The 20,130-nt window shown below is 38.7% G+C and overlaps 1 protein-coding gene across 1 annotated transcript in view; it reads left to right on the forward strand.

Moving 5' to 3' along the window:
- The window catches only part of XRN2 (5'-3' exoribonuclease 2), a 125,897-nt gene that overhangs the window by 37,870 nt on the left and 67,897 nt on the right, over window positions 1–20,130 (forward strand). Inside the window, exons 16-26 of the mRNA XM_042461436.1 lie at window positions 1,079–1,214; window positions 4,566–4,673; window positions 4,976–5,065; window positions 5,756–5,828; window positions 6,798–6,881; window positions 8,677–8,774; window positions 8,861–8,940; window positions 10,460–10,516; window positions 12,435–12,503; window positions 12,711–12,845; window positions 15,772–15,911. Coding sequence (XP_042317370.1) covers window positions 1,079–1,214; window positions 4,566–4,673; window positions 4,976–5,065; window positions 5,756–5,828; window positions 6,798–6,881; window positions 8,677–8,774; window positions 8,861–8,940; window positions 10,460–10,516; window positions 12,435–12,503; window positions 12,711–12,845; window positions 15,772–15,911 — 1,070 coding nt within the window. The remainder of the gene's footprint in view (window positions 1–1,078; window positions 1,215–4,565; window positions 4,674–4,975; window positions 5,066–5,755; window positions 5,829–6,797; window positions 6,882–8,676; window positions 8,775–8,860; window positions 8,941–10,459; window positions 10,517–12,434; window positions 12,504–12,710; window positions 12,846–15,771; window positions 15,912–20,130) is intronic.

Consider the following 20,130-nt stretch of genomic DNA (forward strand, 5'->3'; position numbering starts at 1 on the left):
AAAACTTTTTTTTAACAAGAATCATCACAACAATGTGAAACTCATGCAGCCATGGGCAGCCTGGACAACCTATATCTCAAGCCTAAACTAACTTAGCAGTCCATTCTGTGAAGTGCAAATATGTGCTGTTTCGAGGAAATAATAGAAGGTCAGGTTTTGCTTGTGACATTGACAGAAATTTCTGTGTATGGGTGTGAAAGCTAGAGGCTGAAAAACACAACAGGAAGAAGATCAAAGTACAGTATTTGAAATGTGGTGCTGGAAAAGGTTTTGGGTTTGTTTGATATTGTGGACTGCTAAAAAGACAAATCAATGGGTCCTAAAGCAAATCAAGCCTGAACTCTCAATAGAAGCGAGCATAACTATACACAGGCTGTCATACTTTTCATGTTACTCACTGGAAAACATAATTATGGACATTACAGGTAGATTGATTCTATCAAGGAATCCACAGCCCTGAGTTTGCAAGACCTAAGCAGGGGAGTTGTGACTCCTGAAGGTCAGTCATTCATAGGATTGCAATAAGTTGGTGGCAAATAACAACAAAAATATGACAAGCAAAACCTGACCCTCTCTTATTTCCTTTAAAGAGTTCATGGTTGCACTTCATAGAATGGAACACCGAGTTAGTTTAGGCTTGAGAGATAAGTTGTCCAAGCTTCCCAATGTGGCTGAATGAGCTTCAAAGAAGAGCAAAGATTGCTAGCTAGTATCCAGAATGCTTGTTTGTATATGCCCCTACTTCAAGTGGGGATAGGTGGACTTTGTTTCCACCTCAAATGGTCCCAGAAGAAGATGTTTCTGAGGTTTCAAGAGGCTATAGCAAGTAGCAAGAAAAAGTTTGAAAGCTCAATTTTTGAAGGTCTATTGTATTGATTCATTATTTTTCTTAAGAGTAGAAGGGAGAAGTTGTGAAAAAAAATATTAAGCTAATTATCACTTAAGGTCTAGTGAGGTCAACCGAGCAACAGAATTTAAGTTCTTGTTACTTTTGTATTAAATTAATTTTTAAATGTAAATAGTGCATCCTATAAATTGACCTTATCTAAATATCAACAAAAATGGAATTGTTCTACAGGTTATGGGAAGCTGGCTGGAAACAGCGCTATTACAAGAACAAATTTGATGTTGATGTCTCTGATAAAAAATTTCGTCATAAAGTTGTGCAGTCTTATGTGGAAGGGCTTTGCTGGGTTCTCCGATATTATTACCAGGTATTTCTCTATTCATTTAGTTAGAATACATTTTTTTTTAAGATTGACCATGTGTTTTACCTGTAGACAGTAATTCCAGTGAACATTGTTTGCTTGCCTGCCTTATGATTGAAGAAGGATCAAAGGTGCTGTAAAGAGGGGTTCAATATCTCTGTTGCCTAAAAGGCTGGCCCTGGCAATTGTACATGATTGATATATCTGATTTTGTAAAAGTAGTTTTGTACCCACCCCCCCTTTAAGCAAAACATAGGCCACAAAATGGATTGAGATCAAGCCAAGGAAACTGTGACCCAAAACAGATGGGCCAAAAGGAGTGGCTTTTGGCCACTTTGGGGGTGTGAAGTTCAGATGACGCACGTCCCCGAAGCAGCCAGAAGCCTCTCCAAAGTTGCCAAAGGCAGCCCAAAGCCACTGGAAAAAGGAGTGGTAAAAAACTGCTGCTGCCAGTGGCCCACTTGGGACCACAGTGATGGCCCGCTTTGAGAGGGTGCTGTGCGATCACCATGGTCCTGGGTCGATCGTGGTCTTACCCCGTGTGAGTATGTAAAATAGGCATTAGTAATGCAAAGTGCACAGATATGATTTTGGTCAAAATGTAAATTTTGGTCCAAATTAAAGTAGACCCACTTAATCAATGAGAACTTGGTAATCAACACTTTTGTAAGGTCTATTTATTAATGTGTCTACTCTAGTTGGGAATAGCAGTTGGGGTTAGACCATGTTAGGGGAAAGTGCAGCCTGTGCCCGGCATACAGCCCCAAGGCCATTTCTGAGACACTGCCCCCACGTCATCCAAAATTCTCCTCTTTTCTCTTTCAGCAAAGAAATGACCCCTTCACCATGATTATTTTTTGTTGTTTTTGCTTTTGCGGGTGGAGGCCACTTCAGGACCAGTAGAGACATTTTGAAATAACAGAAAATTAAACAGAAGCCAATCCCAAGGGAAAGGCAGGGCATAAATCCAATTAAGGAACTGACCTTATATACCAGTAAATATTAATAAAAATAGAATTGTATAATGTGGCATGCTGGATTTTTAAAAATGTTGATCCTTTAATGAAACTATGTTGTAACTATGTTTTAAGTGTTTTTAACTGTTCAACCATGTTTTAATAATACTGATATTTAATTCTCTTTTAACTTTTGTAATCAGTGTTTTAACTGGTTATGTTTTTAAAACTATTGTAAGCCACTTTTGATCCCATTTTGAGAAACGAATAGAATGTAAGTGCAATAAACAAACAAAACATTTGGCCACCTCCCAACCCAAATTCAGTAGATATGCAAGGCCCATGGTTTCCCCTTCCCCAAAATCGTGACAGTTGTCCACCTCTGAGTTAGGCCACAATTCTTTACTTTAGCTGATAGACTTAGTAGAAAATAAATCTTGTAACAGCAGTGTAAATGAAGGTCAGCTATCAATAGCTGGAACTAGCCCAGTTCTGTTGTGGGAATTCTGAAACTTTAGGATTCACTATAGCCTCTAGAAATGAACCATGTCTAGACAAATGTTTATTGCATCCTATCATGGCATGGACTTTTGGTGAGGTGTTAGCTTTAGTTTAGACCAAGGCTTATAATATGACAATCATTGCTGACTTTGAACTGATGTTTAGTTAAATTTTGTTTGTACTATTCATCAAATTAAATCTGATATCATTGAGTTTTTTTACAACTTGGACTGTTAATATGGAATGGGATACATTCTATAACTGGAGTGAAGCACTAGGGTCAGTGATTCAGGTTTTCCAGGTGCTTCAGTTTTAGTTTTATTCATTCATTTTTGGTTTATTTATTTATTTTAGTATATTTGCTTCAAAAATCAACTCAAAGTCACAGTTTAAAAATAAAGGCAACAAAACAAATGAAGCCATTAAAGCATTAAAATAGCACTAATTAAAGTGAAGTAGAAGAGAAAATGCTTAGCAAAATATGACGGAATAAAACCATCTTAATTGTCCACTAAAAGGGAGGAAGATCCTGGCAGAATTCCTTATGGAGGCTGCTCAACAGTGGTGGGTGCTGATGAATAATAGCTGCAGTCAAAACCTTGCTAGGCCATATTCCCCAACAACTTAAATGTTTGCATGAGCTGCCCAACACAAAGAGCCCTGAAGTAATGTAATCAAGGTCATGAATATTTTGTTGGGTCAGCATGGTGTAGTGGTTTGACCATTGGACTGTGACTGGAGACCAGGGTTCAAACCCCTTCTCAAAAAAGAAAAGCCATTATCAGCCACTTAGAAACCACATCCAAGGGGCAAAACAGACCGTCTGTAAAAGCCACAATCCGGGAGGCTTGGGAGCACAGCGTTTATATGTTGCACACTCCCACACTGCCCGGAAGTTGAGTAGCCGCCCGGATGACAACTTCAAGAACACTGCAGCGTGGTTTTTACATGCCGCATATCACCACAGCGTCTGGAAGCTGGGTTTGGGCTGTAGTGGTGCAGGAAAAGCCACCCTTTCTCTGGCTGAAAAAAGAGGATCTTTTCTGCTTCTTTTTTGGCTTGGGAAATAGCCAGTTGGGGCCATGACATGTATTCACCACGGCCCCAATCTGTCTTCATAAGGGGTGGCTTCAAGCTTCTGTCATTGTGTTTCATCCCTAAGTCATTTTTTAAAAACAGTACAATTCAAATCACTAATTCCACATGGTCTGCTGACACTGTCTCTTTCAAGTAAGCTGAAAATTTGTAGGGATGCAAATCTTTAATTCTTTCTTGCATACAAAAATTAAACATTACAAATGTCCTCTTTACAAACACGCACTTTTTTGAGGATTTTTCATATTTTGCAACTTTGTGAAATTTCTTTTGCATATACCAAAAGAAAGAAAGAAAATAAAAAGGGTATTTTTTTTACATTGTGGACCAAAAAATATCAAAAATGAAAAATAACTGAGGACAAAAAAGTAACATTTTTAACAATCACTCTAACACATCAAGGCACCCTTTTTCAGCAAGAACAAGTAAATATTCAAATATTTTTGACATCCCTACTCAACTGTTGGTTCAGAGATTGTAAGGAGCTTCATTGCCAGTCTTTTCTTTCCTTATCATCTCTTTCCAGAAAGTTTTAGACACCTGGCATAGTCACAGTATTTGAAAAGATGTGCCACTGCAGTTTTCTTTAGCAGTGATCAGATTTTGACACTTAGTAGCATGCATTCAAAGTTTTGTAGTAATTCCTTTAGATTAGTCACAATCATGCTCTGAAGAATTGCTGTTCAACAGTAATGAGATGTCTTCCATTATTATGCTTTATTTATATAGCGCTTTACAGAGCTATGTGAGGAGCTATTGTATCTTCTTTGTGTGATTTGAATATTTCTTCCATTTTGCAAACTAGGGATGTGCCTCCTGGAAATGGTATTATCCTTTCCATTATGCACCATTTGCTTCAGACTTTGAAGGGATTGCTGACTTGTGCTCAGACTTCGAAAAGGGAACAAAACCGGTAAGAATTGTTATGTTTCATTATAGTAATTCATAGGTCAAGATCCCAAATCTTTGCTCCACTGATGAAAATGTTTTTGTCAGTGGAATTAGGAGTGGCATGATTTCCACATGCATGTAGCCTTCTTTGCACCCTCAGAGTCTGCTCCTTTGCTCTAAAATGCCTCTGGAGTAGGTTTTCAGGTAGCATGAGCAGAGAAGAAGGAAGTCTCATTGCACTTTAAAAAGTGAACAAGAACAACATTGGGCCATTATTACTGGAGTTTTACAGCAGTTCCTGCTATTGTCCTTTATTTCTGGCAGTTCAAACCACTTGAACAACTTATGGGAGTCTTTCCAGCAGCCAGTGGTAACTTCCTCCCACCAACTTGGCGGAAACTTATGACTGATCCGGTAAGGAAGTTGTCTTAATTGACTTTTTTCCCCACTCCCTTTTCATATGTGCAAGATTTAAATGTTTTTGTTTTTTCCCGATTCTCTTAACATTTAAATACTTTTCTGAACAATGTGCTTACTCTGTCCACTGGAAGCAGAAATTTGGCATAGGGGTGAAGCAGACAGGGCAGAAGGAGTGGCCAGAGGCCGCTCCCACCCCAATTGCCATGGGACTGCGGTCTCAAAGGTGGCACCACAGTGGCCCTTTTGGGCCGTCTGTTTGATGCCAAAGTGTGCCTGTCCAAATCAGGACTCAGTTTCTCCTACCTATAGTAGACAGTGGAAGAGGATCTGGGGTGTGTTCAATGGCTCTTCTGACTTTGCCTCATTCTGTCCAAGACATAGCATGGAGCAGGTGCCCAAAGCAAGCAGAGAGAATGGATCCAGGCAGGAAAGTGTATAGATGGAAATGGAACGTTCATTGAGTCACTGGGTCTACTTGAAGAGTTTGAAGTTTAGGAAAATGCTCTAGTCTTGCACTTCAAACATTCAAAATTTAGACACCGGTATTGCATTAGAGTTTGGTAATTGACTTCAAAGCATTGTTCATTTCAGCATGTTCTTCATAATGATTTTGAGAGAAAGTTAGTACATAGCTTCATCCAGTGGTGTACAAACCTGAATAACTGTAATCTTTGATTAAAATAGGAATCAAGTATAATTGACTTCTACCCTGAAGACTTTGCTATTGATTTGAATGGAAAGAAATATGCTTGGCAAGGTAAATTGTCTGTGGTCATAAAAGTATTTTTTTTCTCAGTAGATTATTGAAATGGTTTTATGTTACACAAACTGGCTATTATTACTGGACAATATAGGAATGAATGAAGATTTTATTCCATAACCTGACTTGCTACCACTTCTTTAGAATAATTCTATTTTGTTGTATTTTATTTTAATGAGCAAGAAAAAGGAAGAACAAACACATGGTCTAGGTTCAAGGAAGAGCATACATTAATTTCATCAGTCCCTCTGAACCAGGCGTGGGCATCATCTGGGACTGGAGAACTGTATTTTCAACTGCCCTAATCCTCCATGACTAGCAAAGTAGCTTTAAATATATGGTTCATAGGCAGGCAACAATGATGAGAAAGAGAGGGGGGAGATGAGAACGGAAGGAGGCAGATGCAAAAGGGTGGCAAGGCGGATAAGCAGAAGATACAGTAATCAGGGCAGTGGCAGGAGGAATACCTGAGCTGTCCCTCTGTACTTCACAGAGAAATAGACAGAACACATGCACTCAAATTTGAAAATAATGTTGTGTTTCTGTCATGAAAAAAAAATTACTCAAGATCTAAGTACTGACTCTGTGGATTAAAGAGTAGTTGAGGGTGACAGATTAATCATGTTGTTACACAGTGCCCAAAGAAAAGCCTACTTACAGATCTATATTCTTCTTCAGAAATATTCACTTAGTAAAAGGTTGCTAAACTGGTAGTAAATAGAGTGTTTGATCATTGCAAAATTCTTGCCGGGGGTGGGAGGAGACAGAAAATATTCTTCTTGCAGGAGAAGGGTTAGATTTCATTGATTTCAGCAGGAGACCGAAACATGGGCTCATCTCCCTCTTCTCTTGAAATTAATGGGGCAGCTTTGGCTTAATCTTGCCAAAGTCTTTTGTATGCCTTTTAATTTTCTTATTGGTGCTGACAAAATGAAAATGTGGAATCTTATCACTTTTTTTCTGCAGGTGTTGCTCTTTTGCCATTTGTTGATGAACGTCGTCTGAGAGCTGCTCTGGCAGAGGTGTATCCCGATCTCACTCCTGAAGAAAGTACGGAATAAAAGCTTATATAATCCTTTTAGCCAGAGTTGTCCTGAGACATTTTTCTGCCTAAGACAAAACAGCAAATAGCACTCATGCTCAGTTAAGTCAAGCTGCATAGCATCCAGAACTGGCCAAATTATCTTGGTACACAAGACAGAATATCTCACTACTACCTCTCCCATTCCCAGCAAGAAAAATGCAAAGGAAATAACCAACCATTTGTTTCTGTCTTGTGATATCCCAAATAGACTGCCTGTCTCCCTCTGCCTAATCAATAAGCCCCAATGGGAGGACTGGCCCTGCTTCTGATAAATGAAGCTATTAGGAATGATACATTTTTCCTAACATTAAACCCAAATCTGTCTTTCTATTCCACATCATTTTGCTTTTGTTTTGATCATAAGTGAAATGGAGTGCTGAACATCTAGCAGTCTGTGTCCTTGGCCTTGTAGTATTCCATCTATAGAATGAAAATACCATCCCCTCATTAGCCCTGATGTCATGCACTTTGAGCTGGCTGTCCTTTTTTGTATTTTGAATCATGTAACCAAGTCTATAAAATGTTTCATTCAAAACATGATGGGAAATGAACGTTTGTTTCTTGTATCTTTGAAAAGATATTTCTACTCATTTAATTGTTAAATGGCATTTGATAATTTTGCTTTTTTAGGTGAAAATTGAACCATTCACATTTCCTTTCAATAGTAATTTAGTCCTAGAGCCTGATTTTTTCTTAAAAAAAAATAGAAAACTATGCAAGCCTGAAGCACCTCTATTTCATGTTCTGAAATGAAGCTAAGGCATCAGGGAAGGCTATAAGTAAGGCAGGTGCTAACAGCAGACAACAGAATGGTGATGTGGAAAGTTCTCTATGTGTTGTCTATGCTTTACTGGTATGTTGTGCAAGCTGCAAGAAATGGGGTTTGCATTGGTGGAGCTAAGAGATAACTTTCTTGGGATTCCTGACCAGAGATAGAATCATAGAGTTGGAAGAGACCGCAAGCGCCATCCAGTCCAACCCCCTGCCATGCAGGAAATCTAAATCAAAGCATCCCCGATAGATTGCCATCCAGCCTCTGCTTAAAGACCTCTAAAGAAGAAGACTCCACTACACTCCGAGGGAGTTTGTTCCACTGTCGAACAGCCCTTACTATCAGGATGTTCCTCCTAATGTTGAGGTGGAATCTTTTTTCCTGTAGCTTCCATCTATTGCTCCGGATCCTAGTCTCTGGAGCAGCAGAAAACAAGCTTGCTGCCTCCTCAATATGACACCCCTTCAAGTATTTAAACAGGGCTATCATATCACCCATTAACCTTCTCTTCTCCAGGCTAAATATCCTCAGCTCCTTAAGTAACTGATTCTACAGTTAGGATTAGAGGATGTGGATCTTGTTGACACAAATGGGATACAATCCCCTTATTTAATCAGGAATCCTGTGCATAATTTGCAGCCCCATGATGCCTGATGCCTTGTAAGTAAAGTGTTGTGTTAACAGCTTGTTAAATTAAGTTGACAGAGACTAGTTTATGCTCAAATGTTACTGATGCCATTAAATGGTTGTTTACTTAGCGACTGTGAAAGAACAAGCTGATACTTTCATCTTATCATTGAATAATAAATTGGGCACATATTAAGGGAACAATTTTGTGTAGCCTTAAATACACAATAAGCCAATAAAGAGAATGTTTTAGTTTGTTACAGAAATGCAAATAATAAACTATATGGGGCTATTTCTGTACATTTTCTGCCTCTTAAACATGTGCATTCATGAAATGCTATCATTCTACTGCCTTAATCTAGAGAGAAGAAATAGTCTTGGTGGTGATGTTCTTTTTGTTGGGAAACATCATCCGATTCACGACTTCATCCTTGAACAATACAAGTCTGGTGAAAACCAGGTATGCCAGATTTGTTCCAATGGTTTCTGCATGTGTCATGAGTGCAGACTGGGTAAACTGATCAGGATTTTCTTATTCTCCGACAGCAAGTAGACATGCCACCTGAACTGTGTCATGGTATTCAGGGAAAACTTACCCTAAATGAAAATCCAGTTCTTCCAGAAGAGTAAGTATTGTTTACCGGGGGGGGGGGGGACGGAGGACGTGTTGGGGTATAGGGAGCTACATTTGGCCTCCAGGGGATCTTGGAAGACCACACTGCTCTCCCATCCCCTTAATGTTGTAATTGTTCCCAGAAGCCCTTCTAGGGGCCATGGGGGCAAATTTGCCATGATTTTGGCCCTTTCTGGGCCATTTTAAGCCCAGTAGACAGCTTTTTTGTTTAACAGGAAATTATCTGGGCTGCATCTGCACTGCAGAAATACTACCATTTGACAGTGCTTTAACTGCGATGACCCAGTGCTATGGAATCCTGGGATTTGTAGTTTGTTGTTTAACTCCCATAGCATTAGCCAGTGTCCAGCAGCATTATTTCTGCTCTGCAGATGCAGCCCAGGCCATTTTAGAGTTCACAACAGGGTTGCTTCCTTTTGGGGAAAAAATGCCTCTCCTGGGCCTACAGTGTTTGAAGGAGAGCCAAAAATGTAACAAAAATTACCCATTCCTCCTACAAGGCAAAACATTTTTTAAAAAAAAATTAAGAGGGACTGCACATCATAAAAATATCCCATGGCTTACAGGAAACTTTATTTGCTGATGAAGAACTGGTCTTTGTTAAAGATTCTTGAAACAAAAGAAAACCAGTCCAAATTAATTTGTAAGTACAGTATATGCTGCCTGCAGCCTAGATCCAAAGCTACTTAATGTCTATCACTGATTTTCAGTTGTCATGCAGGATCTCAGCAACTGCAGGACGGATCACGTTCCAACTGAAGATGGATTACAGTTGCAGCAACATCATACTTTTTGTTGTTTAAGATATGAACAGAGGGGTGGGGGGAGGTGTGAATAGTGTAAAGAATGAGATAATCAAAGTGGCAACATAGAAATGAGGCCCTAGTTGTAGGATAGAGTTAAATGTGGATCATTGATTACTGAATATATGGTTATCTTGAGCTTATGTAAGCATGGTTCAGGTTAAGATGTGTTTAATTTTGCAATTAGATTAAATTCGTTTTGATTACTGTAAATTCCACTTTTTTGTACCCTTGTTTAAAAATACTTACTAAAATGCTCACTGAATTGGTATATCATGTACAGTCAACCCTCTGACATTTTAGAATGTCAATATGCTGTCTTACCTATTTCTTTACTCTTAGGTTTGGGCTGAAACAAATTGCCTTAGCTTGTTTTGGGTTTGCTGCAGCAGCATTCATTCAGTTATTTTAGTCTTACAGATTTTGATCTTGAGACTGTAATTTTTGCTGTATGCTTTCAAGTTACTCTGTGTCCAAAATATCTGTGGTGCTTGTAGGTCAAAAATTTGTTCACTTGGATCACTTATGTGTTCCTTTGTACCAAGATGCCTTCTGTAGAAACAACTGATACCTTTTCTCAATTATTCTGAACTGCGTTGGCGTTTTTAAAATAACTGTCAGTATAGAAATGTCTTTTTTATATTTTTCACTGCAGTTAAAAGTTTTTATTCTAAATGAGTAGTACTTCCATTTCCCTCTATCCATTAGGACAGTGCATTCTCCTGTGCCAATGCTACGTGATCTGACACAGAATTCTGCAATAAGGTAAACTCTGGTTTCATCCCAGTGATTTCAGCTGTATGTTTAAGTCATAGCACAGTGGACCTAAAAGCAATTACAATCCCAGTTAGAAAGTGCTTACTGAATTAGTTGCTAAATGTAAGTCAGTGCTTCTGTAAATCATAATAATTCAATATAACTTCTCTAATTGGGACTAGTGATTTAGGCCAAAGTCTTCAGTAGTTGTGCGACTCATCAGTTCCTGGCTTGCTTCTCATCTTGAAACTATTGAGAAATATAGGAGGGTCTTTTTTTTAGCCAACATTACTTGATTGTATAAAGTTCTCCTAGAATGTAGACTCGGTGTCTTGTTGGACAATTTTTATAGGCTGGTGCAAGTATTGTTCTTAAGTGATACATTAACATTTTATTTTTTAAAAAAATAAAATCAATCAACTTGCAAAAAAAAGAGAGAGAAAAATATAGAAGGGTGAGGGAGTGAACACATCTAATAAGGCTGGGCATTTCATTATCTCCCAAGGCTTCTCTGGGCTTGTAAGCAACTGAGCTACTAAACCTCAGAAAATGTACACTTTTTAAAAAGAATTATGAGTTAAATATACTTCATTCTGACTTCATTCTGGTGATGTTTGAAAATACAGGTGGAATTTCTTATTTCCCTTAGTGAAGTAGGCATCTTAGTGATAGTGATGGCCTCAGTAGCTTAATCACCCTTGGTAGTCTCATGTGAGTTCCCTGGATAGATATATTTTTCTGTACCTTGTTTTGTCACTCAGGATCTACATAAATCCTTTTGGTGCAGTAATTCCTATGCTGTATATCAGACTACACTCACAAGCCACAAGCGTACTCACAGCAACAAAAATAAATAAATGTGTCCTGTGTCTGACAGCCCAAAGTATCTGCTCATAGAGGAGTCTGTTTGGGGTATTACTGCATCATTCACTGCTCTGGACTTATTTTATTCAGGAGGCACACCTGGATCTGTGGCTCATGCAGAAACACAGGATGGGCTCTTAAATAGATGGGTAATTTTTGTTCTTACCCTTTGTCAAAGTAAACCTTTTTAGCTCCAAGGATAAACTATTTTAATTGCGAGAACAGTATGTATCAGTTACAACTGATACTTTATCAGAAGTTTGGAAAACACTATTGTGTTCCTGAACCTGCTCCAGTATAAAATGTAACCGGTAGAAATTTCAGGCCCCTTCATAAATGCATGTGCATATCTTGATTCTTCATAATTTGATGAGTCATGGGAAAATGTGTGAATTAACTAGAAGGTCATGTGGGTGAAATAAGATAACATGAAAGTTGGGGTTTGATCTGTACTGGCTCATTGGCATGTGCAAATATGTACTCAGTGTTATAGTTGTTGATTGGTGAATATAGCTGTGAACCAACTGCTCCATGCAGGTGTTCAGGAAATTAGCTCTGTATGCCAAGGCAGAGGAACTGAGAGACAGCCTCTATCTCTCCAGAAACAGTCCTGCCTCAGTGCATTTTGGGGGGTTCCCCCAACAATATCACTGAGATTTTACTTATGGTGACATTGCCATGATATCCACATGTGCTATGAGGCTTTTCTGCATGCAGCTTGATGAGAAACTGAGGAATGTGTTGCATGGAGTTAGATCTCCCCCCCCCAAAAAAAAAACAGGCTTCCAGACCTTGTGACCCACCAAACAATATATAATTCACCACAGAGCCCAGTAAATCTCTTGGGTGTGCTTATCATAAAAGGGGTGGGTGCTGAGAAGACCAGAATGTGGTAGGCTACTTTTATGTCGGTGGTTTGCAAAGTTAGGTAGGCCTGACTTCAGTTTTGAGATAACTGAGTAAAAGCATGATTGACTATGTTGGCAAAGGGGGAAAATAACTGAAGACACATGACAGAAGATAAACTATCTCTCACAATTGTTCCAAATATTTTCATTCTTAGTATCAACTTTAAAGACCCACAGTTCCAAGAAGACTTTATTTTTAAAGCAGTGGTATTGTCTGGGGCAAAGTAAGTAACCTTTATATGTTACTTTTACTTACCAGTAATTCAGAAAATGAAAAAGTATTGCACAAAGAATTCCACTGGATGTGGGAGATGGGGTGAAGAATGATCCTGTGTGTTGGGCCAGAAAATTTAACTTAATGACCTTTGGGTCTCTTGTAGCTCTATGGTTCTGATGTCTGTTACATACAACTTTGTTGTTTCAATATTCAGAAAGCCACCACCTGTTCTGAAGCCAGGTGACTGGGAGAAATCTAACAATAATAACAGACCTTGGAGACCACAACTTGGCTTTAACCGTGATAGAAGGCAGGTTCACTTGGACCAGTCAGCATTCAGAACATTAGGGTAAGTAGCTATGATTACAATAATTTAATCATATCTGCTCTTATGAATTTATGTGTACGTTTTTATTAGCAAGAAAAACACAGATTTATTTTCATACTATTACTGGAATGTGTACGTTTTAAATGTTTAAATATTGAATAGAGAAAGTTTGCATTCAGCATTCTTGATATTTGGAATTATATTGAAGGAAAGAAGATTCCTCATGATCGCTACTAATTTGGGTTGTTTTAGAAGGGGATAAAATACATCCAGAAAGAATCAATAGATGCTGATTATTATGACATTACATTATCTCAAGAATTAGCAAAAACAAGCTGGATGGTGCTACTCTGTTCATGTCCTGCTTATGGACTTCCCCTAGACTGCTGAACGTTGTAAAAACAGAATGCTAGACTAGATAGACTTGAGGTTTGATCCAGAAGGACTGTTCTTATGTTCTTTCATTCTTACAAAACCTCTTTGCCTTTCATGGTCCTACTTGCCAATAAGCAGTTTCATTGAACCTAGAGAAAGAATAGAGTTCAGTCTTGCACTATCACAGAACTCACTGTTTTTGCCTTGTTCCCTGTCAAGTAACCAAGAGACTCTGAAGATGCCAGCCACAGATGCTGGCGAAACGCCAGGAATAAACTCGTATAGAGCATGGCCACATAGCTTGAAAAACCCACAAAAAACTATAGATGCTGGCCATGAAAGCCTTCAACCAAGAGACTGTTTTTGTCTGCTAAGCTTTAGAAGTATCCTAGACCAAGTCTTGACCTCCATTTTTATGGGTACTTTACTCAAATGTAAAATTCTCCAAACATCTGTGAAATCTTGTTCATTTGCCCATCTATATTGTTTGTTTGTTGTTTTTTACTGCCATCAAGGCAACTTTGACTTACGGCAACACTATGAATGAGAAGCCTCAGTCACCCTATTATCAACAGTCTGCAAAATCAGGACCAAGGTTTCCTTGATTGAGTCTGTTCCATCGGTAATATGGTCTTCATCTTTTCTTCCTGCCTTCTGCCTTACAAAACATTATTATCTTATTTAGTGAGTCATGCCTACTCGTTATATCGCCAAAGTACAACAATCTCTCTAGGACCCATTTACAGTGGTACCCCGGGATACGAATGCGCCGCCTTACGAAATTTCTGGGTTACGAAAAAAATCCATAGAAAAAAACTGTTCCGGGTTACGAAGGTTATTTCGGGTTACGAAAAAATTTTTGGTGCTTTTCGGCGCTTTTTCGCACGAAATCGCGGCTTTCGCTATTAGCGCCTATGGGTTTTTCGGCTTACGAAGGATTTCGGGTTACGAACGCGGCGGCGGAACGAATTAAATTCGTAACCTGGGGTACCACTGTATTTGTCTTTTTAGCAGTCCACAATATCCAAAGAACTCCTCTCTAGCACCACATTTCAAATGAGTGAATTTTCCTCCTGTCAGCTTTGTTCACTGTCAAGCTTTCACAACCATACATAGAAATGAGTAATATTATGTCATGGGCAATCCTAACTTTAGTACTAAAGGATATATCTTTACACTTCAACAGCTTGTCTAATTCCTTCATAGCTGTCCATCCAAGTCCTAGTGTTCTTCTGATTTCTTGACTGCATTCTCCATTCTGATTAATGACTGAGCCAAGATATAGAAAATCTTGAACAATTTCTATGTCTTCTTCATCTGCTTTAAAGTTATGTAAATCATATGTGGTCATTATTTTTGTTTTCTTAATGTTCAGTTGAAAACCAGCCTCTGTACTTCTCACTGCATATATGGTAAAAGTCTTTATTGTAAAATATTGAACATTACTTTGCATGGGAGATTAATGCAATGGTCCTGTGGTTATTACAGTCCTTTCTTCAGGATTGTAATGTGTATTGAGTTTTTTCAGACCAAGGGCCATTCTTTTGTTTTCCTTATTTGTTGACAGATTTTAGTTATAAGTAGAGTAGATTTTGTCTCTGTTGCCTGAAACAACTCTATTAGTATGCCCTCTGTTCCTGATTATTTCTTTCGTTCCATTACTATAAGTGCAGATTCCACTTCACTTTCTAAAATTGGAGTATCATCTTCACATGGTTTTCCCTTGAATGAACCTGTCAGCCTTTAATCTTTTTTACATTTTTCATCCACAAATTGTTCCAACGTCTTTTTATTTCTACTTGGTCACATAATGTGTTCCCCGGCTGGTTGTAGAGTATCCCCACTCTTGGTTTAAATTTGTTTTGGATTTCTCTGAACTTGTGGCTAAGGTTTCTTGTTCTTCCTTTTTATGTTGTTGTCACCTTCTGTTTCTCTGCACTGATTATTATAGTAGTTCTCCTTGTCCCTTCCCACAGGTTGTTGAACAATTGCATTCCCGGTTCTGACTCTATTTCTGTCATCTTTTATTTTTACTTCTCTGACCTTGATTTCTTGAACAGTTTCATTTCATCTTTTCCTCTCACCACTTCCCTGCTGCCCCTTTCTCCCCTCATCGCCCCCCCAGGGGGTGTACCACAAACTTTGGGAATCACTGGTTTAAGGCAATACTGTAATTAAAAGACATATTCTGAGCACATCTTTTATATTAGAACTAAACTGCAATTAAATAACTCTAAGAAAGAGTTCTACAACTTCTGGGCCACCATCAAGATGTTATTGTTTCATGTATCACCAGCTGAATTGATTTTATCAGGAAACATACAGTGCACCCACATCATACACTGAAAACCGCATGACAAGCAGGAAATGATGCATGTGTGCCACGCCACCATGCCCAAACTCCATTGGTTTCAATGGGGCTCAAGCATACGCGGAATTTGCCTTATGCAGGGGAGGGGTCCGGAACGGATCCCCCACGTAAGACAAGGGCACACTGTACTAGCTGAACTCTGATGGAGATGATAGTTTTAGAGATATGATTCCTTCTCCTAATTTCTGCTCCGTTTTTCAGCCATGCAATGTCAAGAGATCGAGGGCAATCAGGAAGTGGAGTTTACAGCAATATTGCTCCTCCTGGAACTTACAGTCAGGGGAATGCATACAGACCACTGCTTAGCAGGCCACAGCAACAGATTCCAAAACTGCTGTCAAGTAAGTATTGAATTTTTAAAAATTGTTTTACTTCATCATTTAGGCCTGATGAAGGTAGAAATTGACAGTTTTTCATTTGTTTCTGTTTTTTGTCCAATATTTGTTTTCTGTTGCTTGTGTTTGCTGCTAGATCTTTGCAACCTTTTCTGTGTTTTTAAAAATTGTTTGAATGTTTTCTGAGAATTCAGAGCAAGAGCTAGTGAAGAGCAGTGGTTAGAAGGCACTATCCAATTCAAACACCATGTGAGCTACAAACTCATATGTGACCTTAGGCAAGCCACTTCTTTAGTATCAGCATATCAACTATAAAATGGAGTTTTCTTAATAATATCAGCCTATATTAATTTTCTTCCCCTGCCTTGCTGCCAGGTATTTCCCTTCTTCCATCTCTAATTTGTGAATTGGCAGCTTTGTTCTTAACTTTCACATTCCCTCATCTTTAATATTCAAGAGTAGTAGTAGCTCAGGAAGCAGTGCAGCTCATGGTTATCTGGACCAGTTACTGAAAACAGAAGAAAATTCTGTCTGGCTTTGCAGCCAAACTGAGTTCTCTATATAAAGCTATTGTATATCAAGGCCAGCTAATTACCTAGCCCAGTAATGTGTCTAGTGTAACTGGCAACTGATCTCAGGATACGGTCCTTCACATCACTTGCTGTCTTTCAACTCAGCAGAGTAAATCTTGGCTGTGAAAGAAAAGAGATATTATTTGCTTCTCTTTCCTCCCTTATTCTCTTCAATACGTCCTAAACAAGATAATAAGACTTGTTCCAGCCTGCTTGAAACCCTGAATTTTAGTATTCCTCTTATATTGGAATATGGTACGATACTGCAACACTAGTTGCCCCTCCTTTTTTCTGGCATCTGATATCCTAAAAGGAAACACATAGTTCAGATTAAGACTATTGCAGAAATACTGCTAATCACTTGTATCTGATATGCAAATGTTTGCACATTCAACTGATTCCCCATTCCACATCTTCTTAGAGAGGAACAATGAAGAAATGGTGCATATATATTTGTACTGGCAGATCCTCTGCTCACTTACTTTCTACAATGGTGGATTTGCATGATGTCTGCTTTATGACTTGACTGAGAATAGTAGAAATGTTGCCACTACATAGATCTGAAATATGAGTTTTGTTTAGGGTTAGGAAGTACAGGTATACCTCAGTTAACAAAGTAAATATTTTCCTGGACATTACTTTCTTAATAGAAAATTTGATACCAGTGGTAGAAATAACATGGAAAGAATAGGGATACTGTAGGTTCCAATATACAAAAAAGGATGAGAAATTAAATATGTTTCACTGAAAAGTTTATTCAGAACTAACAGTATGCACATTTGAAATGAAACAACCAGGTCAGGTAAGCCTTACCTAACTGAACAAGAACATTTTGAACCTTCTATAAACTGCTTGTAGGCTTCTTTCAAACTGGATTCAGAAACTATTCTTCTCATTAACCAGCCTCCACTTTTCTTATGATTCCTTTTTTGGTGGTCAAATGGATAACTCTATGCTTTTTTTTAACATGCTGAGGAATACTCAAGTTCAGGGTTTCAGGCAGGCTGGAACAAGTCTTATTATCTTGTTTAGGACATATTGAAGAGGATGAGGGAGGAAGTAGCTGGTGAGACAGGCTAATTGATTTCCCCCTTTCTTTCTGTTTTGTTCTTCACTCATGCTCAGTATTGGCTTCTGGAGGCAGCTGCTGTTACTTTCATAGGCACAGACATCTAGAGTAGGGTTGGCTGAGAAATATCCCATTCTTTCCCAATTTGAGCTTTATTGCAGTGTTTACTGCAGACTTGCTGTTGCAACCTGGCAGTTGAATGACTGTGTTTCTCCAGTCCTTCATCACCCTTGTTGCAGGCCAGGCATTTTTGTTTGCCAGCTTTTCTGGCCTGGAGATGGAGAGAAATCATCTTCAGAGATTTCTCTGAAGATGCCAGCCACAGATGCTGGTGGAACGCCAGGAAGAAAATCTTCTAGAACATGGCCACATAGCCCAAAAAAACCACAAAAACTATGGATGCTGGCCATGGAAGCCTTCCACTTCACATTATTAGGATTGTTTGGTGACATTGTCATATTACAGTGTTGTTTTGGAGGGCTCATTTGTGGGAAGTTGGGGGTGTTTTCTTTATCCTTAGGGATTGCAGGCTACCAAATCAGTAATGGTACTAACAAAAAAGTAACACATGCATTAACTTCAGCAATGACAGCCTTTGATTTGAGCTAAATAACATGTCCTTGTTGCAGCTTGTATAAAGTAGTTAAGATATCATTACATCTGTATTAGAGAACCTATATTAAAAGATCAGCATGGCATAGCAGTTTGAGTGTTGGACTACAACTCTGGGAGGCCAGAATTCAATTCCCAACTCAGCCATGGAAACCCACTGGGTGAAGGCAATGGCAACCTCTAAATAGATTTTGCCAAGAAATCCCTATGAGCCTTAGGGTTGCCATAAGTTGGAAATGACTTGAAGACACACAGCAGCAGCAACAACATCTGTATTGGCCCTCCAAAGTTTGATTTAGACAGCTTCTGCCTATTTCTGAAATCCAAGGATATATATTTTTCCTGCAGCTCACAACTATATAGCTAATTGCCAGCTTTGAGACCAGATTTTCTAATTAGTAACTTTGAACTTTCTGTTGCCAAATGTAACAAATTGTTTTCACACTTTGTACCTTCAAGTAATCTTTTCAACATCAGCCTGTGTATTCTGAGACCCTGTTCATATAGAGCAGTGCTTCTCAATTATTTTCTGTCATGCCCCCCCTAGGAAGAAGAAAACATTTCGCTCCCCCCATGCGACTGTAAATACTATCATTTGTCTGTAAAATTGTTATAAGTACACCTCTGCATAACACTGTATCCTGAGCCTCGCGCCCCCCTTTACGGAGCCTCACGCGCCCCCTGGGGGGCCCGCCCCACTATTTGAGAAGCACTGATATAGAGACTCTGCGGAATATTCTAGGGTAGTACATTTCAAGCTGCCTGATATGGGGGGCTGACAGTTTTCCCCCATGTGTGCCAAGGACTGGTGCCATATTTATGCCTATTGGCAAGTTATTTTTTTGTTTCCTGGAAACACTCTAGTCCTGGACCATCACTTTGGGTGTCACTGTTCTAGGGTGCACATACAGGGCCTTGGTGTTTTGGGGCTTGAATATTACTTACTGTGAAGTATTTTATTGTTCTGAATTTTAATATTTGTATTAACTTTTAATTGTTCCTCATAGAATGTACACCACTGGCAGGTCTTTATTTTATTTCATTTATTATAATTGATTGTATGTACAATGCTGTGTAAATTTACTGTGATAAATAAATAAAAGTGTTGTGGTATGCTTGTAACAATTTCCTGTGGTTGTATGATGTAAGAGAAGAGAGTAAAAATGAGCAATCTGTCCTCCAGGGACAGCTCATCTGCCATGACAGATCTCTTTGAGGAACTCCATAGATTCCATCAATACCGCTGGAAATTGATATAATGCATAGTGCTGTGTGTGTGTGTATGTGTGCGACCTCATATTGCAGATGTTTGTTCATATATTGGTTTGTCATGATCTAATTCAAACTCTGCTTGTTAAACTACTGAATACCACTCCACCTCTGTTTTCTTAAATTTCACCATATTCCAAGACTATTAACTTCTGAACTTTATATACCAGGCTTTTATATATTTTCCAAAACATATTTTTTGTAAGTGAATCAGAATTAGAGTGTAGCAGAATAATGCAGTCAATCCAATCTAAGCTCTCCCAGAGCAAACTGTGAGGGTTAGTGTTGTTCCCTGATTTGACATTGATGTGGCAATTTTCAGCTGATGAATAATTGTATGCTGATAGCTTTCAGAAGTCAAGTGGAGTCTGGCAGTACTATCTGAATGTAGGCTTGGTTCTTCCTTCCCTGAATATCTCATTTTATTACCTTCATTTTGGTCAGCAAACTTGTCAATTAACTGACTTTCCATTAATCAGAAAAAAGTATTTCTTAAATCAGTAAACATGAGGCTTTGCCTTTGATTGCCATACTGATTATATAAGTTGTCACTTGAATTGCTTCTAGAGAGCACAGCTTAAATCACTGCACCATTCTAGGACTTGCTCACAATTTCAAGACTTAACAAATTATTAACTGTCGTTTCTCTTCTTTTAGTCTGTATCTGTCTTTGAAGTGTTTCATTTTTGTATTTCCTCCCCTT

The sequence above is a fragment of the Sceloporus undulatus genome, chromosome 4 (assembly GCF_019175285.1).
Source record: "Sceloporus undulatus isolate JIND9_A2432 ecotype Alabama chromosome 4, SceUnd_v1.1, whole genome shotgun sequence".
Lineage (NCBI taxonomy): Eukaryota > Metazoa > Chordata > Lepidosauria > Squamata > Phrynosomatidae > Sceloporus > Sceloporus undulatus.